This window comes from Theropithecus gelada, chromosome 1, assembly GCF_003255815.1.
Source record: "Theropithecus gelada isolate Dixy chromosome 1, Tgel_1.0, whole genome shotgun sequence".
NCBI lineage: Eukaryota > Metazoa > Chordata > Mammalia > Primates > Cercopithecidae > Theropithecus > Theropithecus gelada.
This window is the reverse complement of record NC_037668.1, coordinates 128,130,497-128,144,533: the sequence shown is the minus strand read 5'-3', so window position 1 is coordinate 128,144,533 and position 14,037 is coordinate 128,130,497. Positions and strand designations below refer to the sequence as shown.

Here is a 14,037-nt window from a genome sequence, read left to right as displayed (position 1 = left end):
GTGAGGTATGACTGCACCACTACCATCCAGTTTCGGTGACAGAGTGGGACCCTGTCTCTGAAAAATAATAAAGAAAGAGACAATGTGCAAAATACGTGAACCGACACTTCAGCAAAGAGGGAAGATGGATGGCAAATGAGCACATGAAAAGATATTCCACACCATTAGCCATTAGGGAAATGCAAATTAAAATCACAATGTCCAGCCTGGCCAAAACATGGCAAAACCTCGTCTCTACCAAAACAACAACAAAAACAACAACAACAAAGAATACAAAAAATTAGCCAGGTGTGGTGGCATGCGCCTGTAGTCCAGCTACTTGGGAGGCTGAGGTACAAGAATCATTTGAACACAGGAGGTGGAGATTGCAGTGAGCTGAGATTGCGACACTGCACTCCAGCTGGGGGACAGAGCGAGACTCCATCTCAGACCGTCCCCACCCCACCACACACAGTTGGTAGTGGTCTATGAAGCTGTCAGAACAGCTTAAAAGAAAGAGGTACCACCATTTATTAAAATGGTAAAACACTCTGGAAAATAGTTTGGCAGTTTCTTCTAAAACAAAACATATACTTATTATATGAACCAATTCCATTCTTGGACATTTATCCCAGAAAAAATGAAAACCTATGTGTCCCACAAAAACTTGTACATGAATATTCATAGTAGCTTTATTTGTATTAGCCAAAACATGAAAACAACCCAAATTCCTTCAATGGATGAATGGTTTGGATGAATGGTTAAATAAATACTGGTATATGCATAAAAGGGAATACTACTCAGCAACAAAAAGGAATAAACTATTGATAAATGCAACAACTTGAATGGATCTTAAGGGCATTATGCACAGGGAAAAAAATCAGTCTCAAAAGGTTATATAGTGTATGGTTTCATTCATATAACATTCTAAAAATGACAAAACTATAAGTTGCAGAACAGATTAGTAGCTGCCAGAGACCAGGGCTGGGGGTGGAGTGGTTAGGTGTGACTATAAAACGGTACACAAAGATCTTTATGGTGATGGACCAGTTCTGTATCTTGATTATGGCAGTGGCAACATGAAGCTATACATGGGGTCAAATTGCACGGATCTACACATACACATACACATACACACACGTGAATGTAAAAACCGGTAAAAGTTGAAAACATACTGATGTCAATCTCCTGATTTTGATATTGCACTGGATGAAGAGTTCATGGCATACTATGTATCATTTTTTCAACTTCTTATGAGTCTAATCTTTCAAAATTATAAAGTTTAAAAAACCCACATGAACATAAAACAATGCATATTTTACAAAATAAATATAAAATAAACCATTGGAAAGACTAAGGGGAATGGGGAATAAAATGAAATAAATTACTATTAGCCTTGCATTGGCAGCAATGATAGTGTGCCATGAGATGAGGAACATTATGAACTCAACAGAAGTTAGAAAAGCATATTTATTTTAATACCATACACAAACAAACCTTTTTACAAAAAGTATTTTATGAGTGCCTAGGCTCTTGAGACAGACCACGAGTAAAGTCTACCTCTACCACTTAGTAGCTATGTGACTCTGGGCAAGCTACTCTGCTTCAGTCTTCATTTAGTAAAAATGGAAACAATATCACTCATTCCCAACGTTTTGGTGAGTGTTAAATGGTAATAACATAGGTAAAGTAGTTACCACAATGCCTAGCACATAGTAAACATGCAGTTCAGTTCATGGCGATTATTATAGTTACAAATGAAACCACCAAAATTATCTTTCAAATTGGCTGACAAAAGATATAAAATTTTATCTTTCCTCTAGAAACTAAAAACTTGGTGAGATCAGGAACTACATTAATCTTTTTCATCATTATACTGTGAGGTTTGGCTTACAAATAAATATTAAGTGAACAATTACAAGGTTTAATTTCATCATCTCGATAAATTTGTACTATTTTAGTTAAAGTTCTGTACCTTCATCCTTCATGTTTCGATCTATCTTGGGACCAGCATTCCTTTCTCGGAACTGTATGCCCTGCATGTGTCTTTGCATTGCTTCCTGTATGACTTCAAACAATGGCTGATCCTGTTTGAGACATAATGGGTGTTACCTCTGTTTGAAATTACATTTTTCTTATTTTCCCTCAAATCTGACAACTGAAGTAATGTGAAAATATATAGTTTCATTTGGAGTGAGAAATAGGAATTGGGTGAGGCCACGGAAGAAGCAGCTCCTATATACCAAATAATACAGATGAGCATACAAATATTTAACATCAGTAGTTTTGACTATTCATGTCTGTGACATAAAATAATCTGTTGACATACAAAAACGAATCTAGGGAGCTTGTACAGTTCCTATTAGAGAGATCTGTTCAGCTAATAAATGAACCTAGCTTGTTATCCAGCATCTGAATTTTAAATTGGCATTGCTATTCTTGCTCATCTGCATACATAGGTAATGGGAATAAATTATGTGCTAAAGGGGAACTCTCAAATTTGAAGATCCATAATGACTTTGGAAAATACCCCAGTGAATGTAAAGAATTCGTAAGTCATTTTCTTTGCCCATATAAACAATAAATGTGATCCTCAGTATGACATTTGGGAAAATATACAATTACATTTTTAAAAATAAGGTAAAGAATATTAAATAGAAGCAAAATGTTTAGAGTCCTTACTTATTATGTTTCATTTTAAAGACTCTGAATAAAATCAAAACTCTATAATATAAAAATTCTACTAGTAATTATAAAAATTATAAAGCTGTGAATAAATATTTTTGGATAAACTGTGAGAAAACAAATAGTTATGTGTAAAATAATTACCTGCCTGATAGCATGAACTTATATTCATTGTAATGGAAATGTCAGTCGATAACAGAGGACAAATAAAAAAAAATTTTGGACAAATGTTCTTTAAGTACTTCATGATATAAATAAATATCATGAGGACACAAATATATGCTAGCCCTGAAGTAGCTTACACAGCTACTACCCCTCCCCACCCCCCAGTCATATTCATATAAAGGCATATCAGAAGTGGCAAAAGTATAGCACTATTGTCCATTCTTGATTGGGGAAAAAAATACTCAAAAATGTCTATCCATTCTTCACTGTTCATAAGATAATCTTTAAGCTCCCTGGATTGGTAGTCAAGGCTCTCCATAACCTGGCTCACCCTTTCCACAATCTCTTACTACCCTGCAGATATAGTACACAAAAAGCCAAACCAGACTGACGTTTTTACAAAAAGTGTTTTATAAGAGCCTAGGCTCTTATAAAGGCACGATAAGTACTATGTCCCCTAAACTGTGCTTCAATCCACTATGCAACTTTATTATTCCTTTCCTCTTTTTTTTTTTTTTAAGAGACTGAGTTTTGCTATGTTGCCTAGGCTGGACTCATACGCCTGGCCTCAAGTGATCCTCCTGCCTCAGCCTCCTGAGAGGCTGAGATTACAGGTGTCTGCCATACACCCGGCTTCTTTTCATCTTTAATGTCTCCCAACAACTTCCCCCATCTCTCCTAAAGTCCTGCTCACCTTTTATGGCTCATTTAGGTGAAACTTTAGCTATTTTCTAAGGTTCTCCCTGAGACCTACTTACTGGACCTTCTCTCTCTTTCTTTAAAGAGACTACACAACACTTCCTCTACACTCTATTGCAATGGCCATATTTATGTACACATCATCATCTCTTTTACCATGTTGCAAAGTTCTTTAGGCAAAGACAAATCACTTACAGTACCAGCAGGTGCCAAATCAATACTGACATTTGAATAATTCTTAAGATTTGGATTCTTAATTACACTTATTTTTACATTAGAAACTAAAAGTCATTTTTCAGAAAAAAATTATTTTAAGAAATATCTTTACCAGTGTGCCAGCAGGCAAAGGAGCAGAATCATCTGTAGGATACATTCTGGAAACTGGACACTTGAGAATGTCTAGACCATTTGGAACCATTTTACAGTAATCCTGGATACACTGCAGCCACCACCACACAGCATCCCGACAATTGTATCTGGCATAAGTTCCTTCACCCAGTAGATTAGGAATGAGACCATGCCTCAGGGTACCAGCAAATGCTAAAATAATATTCCTAAAACAACAGAATTAAGTGGATCAGAAATGAAAACAAAACAGTCACTTTTGGTGACTATATTTTGAATGCATTTCTCTCTTGCCCTATTTCTTTATATTTTCATGTAGAAAGTAGTCATAACATGATAGAGTAAGTACACGATAGAGTAAGTAGAGAATTAAAGTCAGGAACCTTGATTCTAGCCTAGAATGTTATGCTAACAATCTGTGTGACTCCCTCTCTGATACAGGTTTTTCATGTGAGACTGGACTGGGTGATTTTTAAGGTACCTCATAGCTCCAGATGCTACTTTTGAAGTCTATGGTATTTCAAAATCGAAGTAACAATTAAACAAGAACTTTATTATTTTAAATAGCAGAAATCAAGAGTAAAACAAACATATAAGAAAACAAACTGGCTGGGCATGGTGGTTTACACCTGTAATCCCAGCACTTTGGGAAGCCAAGGCTGGTGGAACACCTGAGTTCAGGAGTTTGAGACCAGCCTGGTCAACATGGTGAAACCCTGTCTCTACTAAAAATACAAAAATTAGCTGGGAATGGTGGTGCATGCCTGTAGTCCCAGCTACTCAGAAGGCTGAGGCAGGAGAATTGCCTGAACCTGGGAGGCAGAGGTTGCAGCGAGTTGAGATTGTGCCAGTGTACTCCAGTATGGGCGACAGAGCAAGACTCTATCAAAAAAAAAAAGAAAGGAAGGAAAGAAGGAAGGAAGGAAGGAAGGAAGGAGGGAAGGAGGGAAGGAGGGAGGGAAGGAGGGAGGAAGGAAAAGAAAGAAAGAAAGAGAAAGAAAGAAAGAAAGAAAACAAACTGGTAGAAGCTGACCTTGAAAAACATAATTCAACCAGTTTAAAAACTGGTAGAAGACAGTTTATTTTTTAAAGCGTTATTTTACTATTATATACCAAATCAAAATTTAGTTTGTAAGACAGCATGGCACTCTAGAAATAGCAGGAAATTAAGAAATAAGAAGGCTGAAGTCTAAATCCTAGCTTTGCCATCTGTGTGACCTTGGAAACGTCATTTAAAATGTCTAGGCCTTACTGCTTTTTGGCTAAACCATTCAGAAATTTTCATTAATTCTATGTCTCAATTTAATGCCCATTTTTTAAACAGTAATGCAATGGGAAGCTTTTTATTTATAAAGTACAAAAATATTAGTATAGACAGTGACACTTTCAATTAATAAAAGGTCAGAATAGTAGTTTTTTTTTTTTTTTTTAAGAGACCCTGTTGCTCACGCTGGTCTTGAACTCGTGGACTCAAGCAATCTGCCCACCTCAGCCTCCCAAAGTGCTGCAATTACAGGAATTACAGGAATGAGCCACCACACCGGGCCATAGTGCTAGCAATCTTAACCATCTGGAACAACCTTGTACACTTTAACAAAATGACCTCTGATTCATGATGACTTCTGTAGAGGGAGGAAATAGAACCATCTGAGGTAGAGGTATATGTCCACTAAAACGAATTTCCTACAATTCGCAACCAATCTTACAGTTGGTTGTGGCCAGAACTGATGCATGGTAAGTGTATGGAGAAGAGGTGTGTTCTCCCAGCTCTCTTTCCCTCTCTGCTTGCCTCCTGGAGAGGCCCCAGAAGCCATGGAAACTGATAGATCCTCAAGCTGGAAGAAACCTGCTTCCATGAATCAGTATGTGGAAGGCTGCTTACTGAGCATGCATCTATGACTACAAGCAAGAAATAAATCTGATTTGTGAAAAGCCATTAAGATTTTAAGTGTTTATAATTTACGGCAGCTAGCACTACCCTAACAAATATCCTCTGGGATAATATATTATTCTCTGGGAATCACCTCTAGATCAGGGGTAGGCAAACCTTTTCTATAAAGGGCCATATAGTATTTTAGGCTTTGTGAGACATATATGAATTCTGTAGCATATGCTTTCTTCTTCTTTTAAACGACCTTTTAAAAAGGTAAAAGTTATTCTGGTTGGGCGCAGTGGCTCACGCCTGTAATCTCAGCACTTTGGGAGGCTGAGGCAGGCGGATCACAAGGTCAGGAGATCGAGACCATCCTGGCTAACATGGTGAAACCCGGTCTCTACTAAAAATACAAAAAATTAGCCAGGCATGGTGGTGGGCACCTGTAGTCCCAGCTACTTGGGAGGCTGAGGCAGGAGAATGGCGTCAACCCAGGAGGTGGAGCTTGCAGCGAGCCAAGATCGCACCACTGCACTCCAGCCTGGGCGACAGAGCGAGAGTCTGTTTCAAAAGAAAAAAAAAAGAGGTAAAAGTTATTCTTTGCTCACAGGCCATACAAAACAGGCGACAGGCCATAGTTTGCTAACCAATAATCTAGACAGTCCTATGTACAATTAAGCAGCGGAAATTTGTGATATTGCATAGAAGTGATAATTGGGAGCCTAAACAATATTAATAATGATAAAAACTAACATTTATGAAATGTTCAGCATGTGGCAGATATTATTCTAGACACCTTAACTGTATGTGTTCATTTGATCCTCACAAGTACCCAGTGAGGTAATTTGTCAGCTGGTAGTTTGGAACCAGGATTAGAAGCTAGCAGTCTGGTCTAAAGCTGGAGTTCTTAACCACTATACTACGCTGAATGCTGATGTTCCATTTCCTTCTTCTAAATTAGTAATTCAGGGGCATTTAGGGAAGAAGCAAATAGCTTCCTAAATTTCTATAGCTCCATAATGATAGTAAGAAAAGGTCTTATATCCGACTAGCAAAAATGCAATTCATTTCAGATGCCCACCTAAAAACTTCAGTTTTAAAAGTATCAAAAATAAAATTTTGGCATGTAAAGACACAAACTTCAGTTATTTTCCTGATGGTATCAAAACAAGGTATCATATAAATGACTTTTTGCTAAAAGTTTTAACTTTTAGACCTATGCTTTCAAACTTCAGCCTTAGGTTGTTGATAATCATCCAGAGACCTTGTGAAAACACAGATTTCTGCCCAACAACCCTACTCTCTCTATGTGCAGGTTTGGATTTGGGAGGCCTGCCATAGGGTCCAAGAATCTGCATTTCTAACAAGCTCTCAGGTGAGGGTGACACTACTGATGTGTGGAACGCATTTTGAGTGGCACTGCTGTAGCGCTTTCCTTTCAATCTCCAATAAGTTCATTCATATTATTGTGACATTAAAAAAATACCATTTTACGGCCGGGCATGGTGGCTCACGCCTGTAATCCTAGCACTTTGGGAGGCCGAGGCAGGCGAATCATGAGGTCAGGAGTTTAAGACCAGCCTAACCAACACAGTGAAACCCCGTCACTACTAGAAATACAAAAATTAGCCGGGCGTGGTGGCGGGCGCCTGTAATCCCAGCTACTCAGGAGGCTGAGGCAGCAGAATGGCTTGAACCTGGGAGGCGGAGGCAGAGGTTGCAGTGAGCCGGGATTGTGCCGCTGCACTCCAGCCCGGGCGACAGTGCGAGGCTCTGTCTCAAAAATAAAAAACAAAAAACAAAAACAAAAATAAACCATTTTAAGTCTAGAAAACATAAAACGAGGTTACAAGGCTTGACAACAAATAGAGGAAAACTTGATATTATAATTCTGCAAGACTGAAAGACTAGCAATGCCTTCACTACAGAAGGCATAAAAATGTTATAACATTTTTAGTTTTGTTGAAATAAATTAGCTAATGCTAAAGATAACCTGTCTTGTAATATGAAGGACTAGAACTTAGTGACTTCAAAGATTTTCACCCCTTTGAAATTTTATGATCCTACTAAGTGAACATACAAAAATAAAATAAAAAATACCTAAAGAAAATACAGCTACCAAATGTTGAGAAAAGATGGGTAAGAAGGAAAGCTTGAAGAGCACGTAAAAGACATTCAGACATAAACTTGCAGTACAACACTTTAGAGGATCTCCTACCTGGCTTCTACATAGCGTCCAGTAATCAGCAGTATGCCTCTAAGTGCAATAAAAGTATCCCTTCCCCAGCAGCGGAAAATACCAGAAGAAAAATGAGGTAAGCCTAATGGAAAACACAACAAAATAATATGTTAACCATAATAATACACACAAACCTATGAACTCCATTACTATAGAACAGTGCCTTTAAACCTGGGGTACAAGACAGGTACCTGCAAATCCTCTAAAACCGTCTAAAATTATTTGTGCTAACTTTTGTCAAATGGGATTCCATCCTCTTATCAGATTCCTAAAGGAATCTATGACCTAAATAAGATTAAGAACCACTGCTATAGAGGGATACTTATCTAAATTGAGGTGTGAATACACAGGTAAACTTTTCTTCTTTCTGAGAGAGGGTCTGGCTCTGTTGTCCAGGCTGGAGTGCAGTGGCGCAATCTTGGGTCACCGTAACCTCCACCTCCTAGGCTCAAGCCATCCTCCCACCTCAGCCTCCCAAGTCGCTGGGAGTACTGGTGGACACCACTGTGCCTGGCTAGTTTTCATACGTTTTGTAGAGAATGAAGTTTTGCCATGTTGCCTAGGCTGGTCTTGAACTCCTGAGCTCAAGTGATCTGCCCAACTTGCTCTCCCAAAGTGCTAGGATTATAGGCATGAGTCACTGTACCTGGCCAAACTTTCTTTTATAAATTAAATTTAAAAAGTAAAATCGGAGATCAAATACTTAACACATAAACACTAAATATCAATTATATATTTTAAAAGACTCTACCTTGAACTTAAGGATAATAAATAAATCAAAATATGAAATTATTAACTTAATGATACCTAATTAAGTATACTTATTGATCTATCACTTGAGTCAACATTTATTATCAAATTTCCCACTAATTTAAAATAACTTAAAAGTGTTATATTCTGTATACAATACGTACAATTTTACTTGTCACTTAAAAATTAATTTTACAGACAAAAACAAGGATTTAATGTGCCAAATAACTTGGACATTCTAGGTAATTGGAGCTTTTATATACAAGATAAAATAGTATGATTAATGGTGCAATCTAAAATTTTACTTAAAGATTGAGTTTGGTTTCTTATAAAACACTAAGGTCAGGAGTTTGAGACCAGCCTGGCCAACATGGTGAAACCCTGTCTCTACTAAAAATACAAAAAATTAGCCAGGCATGGTAGTGGGCACCTGTAATCCCAGCTACTTGGGTGGCTGAGGCAGGAGAATTGCTTGAACCCGAGAGGCGGAGGTTGCAGTGAGCCGAGATCATACCATTGCACTCAGCCTGGGCAAAAAGAGCGAAACTCGTCTCAAAAGAAAAAAAATTATGCTAAAGCACAAATATCACACATATTTTGGTTGGGGAAACTGAGGACAAATAAAATATACACAGCATTCATTTATAACTATCTTCAAAGTACTTAACGCTATTTGAAAATTATCTTGTTTGCTCCCTGTTGAATGAATGTATCTTCCCAGTAGGAAATAAGACCTATGAGTAGAAATCTCATCTACCTTGTTCACCAACAAGTATGTATTCATTGAAAATTGTAACTGTATATAATATATCCCTATAAACATTTGATAACTGAAATAAAAAACCAATATTAATATGTAAATTGAAAGGTGAAAGAATTTGACTAAAAGAAAGTTTTGGCAATTCCCGAGTGTACTTCACAATTTAAGTTTCTGTTTATTGGAAATTAGATGTTAGTTTCTTCCATTAAGAAAGATAAGAATTAGACCTTTTTCCTACCTATGTGGTCTCCAGAATGATGGTACAAAATTTCTCCATATACACTGTGTATTATTTACTTATGGTTAATATGTATGGTTTATATATGGATGATATATACATAATTTTGATGATAGCAATGACAGCAGCTAACATATATATAGCACTCTGTGCCATAAGGACACTTCCTAGTAGTCTGACCTATTTAATTCCTTGTATGAAACATGAATATAGGTAGATTCAAAGGTGAGTCTGAATCAGTATATCCAAAAATATATGCAATCTGTCTTTGTGAAAAAGTCAAAACTATAAAATCTCTAGCACTGATATATGGAAATGTTTGTATTAGCTTTTTGACCTGTAAGAGTACACAACTAATAGATTTCATATCTTCTAAGTGATTTCAAATTTGTCAATTATTAGAACAGGCTACAATGTTTTTTGTTTTTTTTTTGTTTTTCTGAGACAGGGTCTCCTCCCACCCAGGCTGTAGTGCAGGGGTGTGATCACAGCTCACTGCAGCCTCAAACGCCTTGGCTCAAGGGATTCTCCTGCCCTAGCCTCCTGAGTAGCTAGGGCTACAGGCACATACTACCATGCCTGGCTAATTTTTAGTTTTATTTTGGTAAAGATGGGGTCTTGCTGTGTTGTTCAGGCTGGTCTTGACCTCCCTGCCTCAAGTGATCCTCCCGCCTCAGCCTCCCAAAGTGCTGGGATTACAGGTATGAGCCATTGTTTTTAATTGCTGTTGCAATACTATAACCAAAGGAAGACATTCCCAATCAGTTTAAAATGAACCCCAAAAAACCTATCTGCAAATCTGAATACAGTCCTGTTTTTTTCAAGTAAAGAGTAGGCAAACACTCCCTTGGGATGCTAGAAGCAAATATCACACTTTTACTTGTATTTGTTTATCAACTTAATTTTTTAGTTTTTGTTTTATATCATACCTGATAAATATGTCAGATGTAACAGCTTATATCAGTATATCGTTTAAAGTGTATGTTTTGAAGATGTTTAACAACAGCAGTACACAATCAAAAAGGTTGAAATTACTACTTTTTGTAATAGGCTTCTAAAAAGTAGGCTTTAAAACCAAGTTATTTACATCAATGTTTCTTTTGCCCCTCTGGCTAAGGTTGTTTCACGAGCATCTGCATGGATTCATGAGGCAACAATGGATACCAGGAGATCAAACAGTCAAGTGAAAATCTAAAAACACAATTACAGAACTAAAACAGCGTTTTATGAATGTTTCATGAACATTTTTAATGGAAANCCTGTTTTTTTCAAGTAAAGAGTAGGCAAACACTCCCTTGGGATGCTAGAAGCAAATATCACACTTTTACTTGTATTTGTTTATCAACTTAATTTTTTAGTTTTTGTTTTATATCATACCTGATAAATATGTCAGATGTAACAGCTTATATCAGTATATCGTTTAAAGTGTATGTTTTGAAGATGTTTAACAACAGCAGTACACAATCAAAAAGGTTGAAATTACTACTTTTTGTAATAGGCTTCTAAAAAGTAGGCTTTAAAACCAAGTTATTTACATCAATGTTTCTTTTGCCCCTCTGGCTAAGGTTGTTTCACGAGCATCTGCATGGATTCATGAGGCAACAATGGATACCAGGAGATCAAACAGTCAAGTGAAAATCTAAAAACACAATTACAGAACTAAAACAGCGTTTTATGAATGTTTCATGAACATTTTTAATGGAAAGTAATTTTTATTTTAGCTGTTGGGTATCACTAAGTCTTTTTATCTGGTCTAAGTAGCTGCAAATTTAAGGGTAAAAGAGGGAATTACACAGATAATACTACTTCTTTCTTCCTGTAACTTGGTATTTTTCAGTTTAGTTTGGAAAGTTCTAAACTTCAGTTGCCTCAAATACTAAGTACTTTCTAGAAATATGCTTGAAATGTATTAAAAAGAAAACAAAAGCCTGTCCTTTAGTCTATTTTGCTTACTTGAATTTGTTACTTGATTCAGGTTTTAAATCTTCTTGGAATAAAGGATATTGATTCAAATGTTGAAAGCATTTGATTGCAATTAGACCCATGGAAAAAATTATTTAACATCTTTTTTTTAACATCCATCTTTAGGGACCTTTACATGATCTCTTGATAATTACAAGGTTGGGTTTATTTTTTAAAATTGGGGAAAATATAGAAAAGAAGATAGTAAAATAAATTTGATTAAAAAAAAAAACACAGAATGTCAAGAGTTGGAAAAAATAGAAACATGAAGAAAAGCATCAGCTAGCCATAAAAAACACACATAAATGCCTGGTGCACAGTTATAACTAAACAGTATGCATGGTTACTATTTTTATGAGTGAAAATCTATGAAATGTACTAAGCGGTAAAATAAAATCTTAAGTAACGTTACAAGGTTTTTAAAAATAATCATTTTCCTATAACTTTTCTCCTGTGAATACTACTTATTTACATATTTCAACCTTGTACATAATTCCTTACCTGCAGCTAGAGAAACACAACATTGCTCCTTTTCTTTTGTGATCTCATTTAATCTATAAGGTACATCCGTTAGTGCAGGTGAAAGAATTGGCAGGGAAGGGAATTTTCCTACTCCACACAGTTGAACTGAACCCAATGAAAGGTGTTTAACAAAGGTTGAACCATTCTGAACAAAGCTGTAACAAAAGTGATGGAATTAATTACTTGTAGAAATATAACAATTTTTAGCAGTTTTATTTTACTTGGTTTCTTTCCTTCAAATGATTTTTCTATACAATCTGTAACAATGGTCATATTAGTTAAAATTTTTTAAAATTTGGTTAGATTTCAAAACTACTTTCATGTCACCCATTATTTTAGCTGGCTTACAGTCCACAGACGGTTGTAAAACAAATGGCAGAAATGAAAGTTTGTTCTTCTGAAATTATGTCCTAATCAATTTGGTGGCTCTCACTAGTATGCTTAAATTTGTGGTTCCATTTTAGGAAAATTCATCATTAAAGGCAAATTTCATTCATAATAATAGTGGAATTTTTTCCTCTTGAAAAATTAGAAAAATCATACATGTATGTTTCAGAAATTTTATCAATTAACTCAGTAAGTCAATGAATACACAGAAACAATATAAAACAATACTCATCAATATATTTTATTAGCTTTTAGAATAGATTTTATAATATTCAAGCTTGTTTTTGTATGCTACACAGACTAAAGGATGCTAATAAATTTACTATCCACCTACAAGCCTTTTCAGTTCTATGACAGTTCTTCATGGTTTGGTTTTTTAAGAACATGTATGAAGTGACTCTGTATATAGTTTCTACACAGATATGCCCATTTATTCAAGTTTTGTTGGATGTACCTTGACATCTGCTTCCATGCTATATCCAGAAGAGTGGTATATGCACCAATTAATATAGCATCAAAGTAACATGGGATAAGGTAACGTGGGATCTGCTTCAGGTAGAAGAACATAGCCTGCAACCATTTACCAACCTGTTATAAAAATAAATTTGAAAGTTAATTTGGTATGTGTATAGGCTAGGTGTGTTTATAGAGGTAAATCTAAACATGCAACTTTAGTAATCTATAAACCCTATTTCCATTTACTAGTACTGAAAGATGATGAAGAAAGGAGGAAAACAGTTCAGGTTAGAAAACAATCTAAATATTATATATAACATGGTAATATTTATTATTATGTCCTTGATTTTTTTGGGACTATAATATAGTTCTACTTACTTCAGCAATAGTTCCTGATCGTGAAATAAGCCGGTTACTGACATAGTCAATCATCCAATCTCCAGATCTCAAATTATTACAAAAAGGATGGCCCAAGTCATTCTTTGGTCTTATTTCTGCCAATACAGACATTAAACCTGAAAATGCAGAGACATGTCATGCTGTATTATTGGTAGCATCAATTTGTTCGTATATCCTCTAGTCCCTACTCTGCTAGTGTCTATTCTAGTGATTTGGGGTGAATACGTATCAGAGGCAGACACAAGGGCTACCCAGTCCCCAACAGCGCTTAATATAGTTCAAGATAAGTGTGGCAATATTGGCTTGAGCCAAGTTACAAAGGCATACTGAAGGAGACCACTGTCACAAGAGATATAAAGAGCTTTTCAGGATTCATAACTTCTGGGACTGGTCTTATTCTTTTGGATTTTAATGTTATAATATTCAAGGGTAACTGGCATGGCTTCCCTGCCCAAAAGCATCTCAAGAAAGAAAAGTGATAAGCCTATGTTTTTTCATGTTGAAAAGTAGTGGGTTCATCAATATTCAGGCTAGATTTAAGGAAATCATAGAACTGGTTTCAGAGGGAACAAGAACAC

At 36.1% G+C, this 14,037-nt stretch overlaps 1 protein-coding gene across 4 annotated transcripts in view; it reads right to left on the bottom strand.

Moving 5' to 3' along the window:
- Window positions 1–14,037, bottom strand: part of AGL (amylo-alpha-1, 6-glucosidase, 4-alpha-glucanotransferase) — a 71,466-nt gene that overhangs the window by 18,337 nt on the left and 39,092 nt on the right. For all 4 annotated transcript variants that reach the window (XM_025402891.1, XM_025402899.1, XM_025402908.1 and 1 more), the window contains exons 22-27: window positions 13,439–13,575; window positions 13,059–13,192; window positions 12,197–12,372; window positions 7,965–8,067; window positions 3,857–4,082; window positions 1,955–2,066 (exon numbers count right to left, since the gene is read on the bottom strand). In XM_025402891.1, the coding sequence (XP_025258676.1) occupies window positions 1,955–2,066; window positions 3,857–4,082; window positions 7,965–8,067; window positions 12,197–12,372; window positions 13,059–13,192; window positions 13,439–13,575 (888 nt within the window). The remainder of the gene's footprint in view (window positions 1–1,954; window positions 2,067–3,856; window positions 4,083–7,964; window positions 8,068–12,196; window positions 12,373–13,058; window positions 13,193–13,438; window positions 13,576–14,037) is intronic.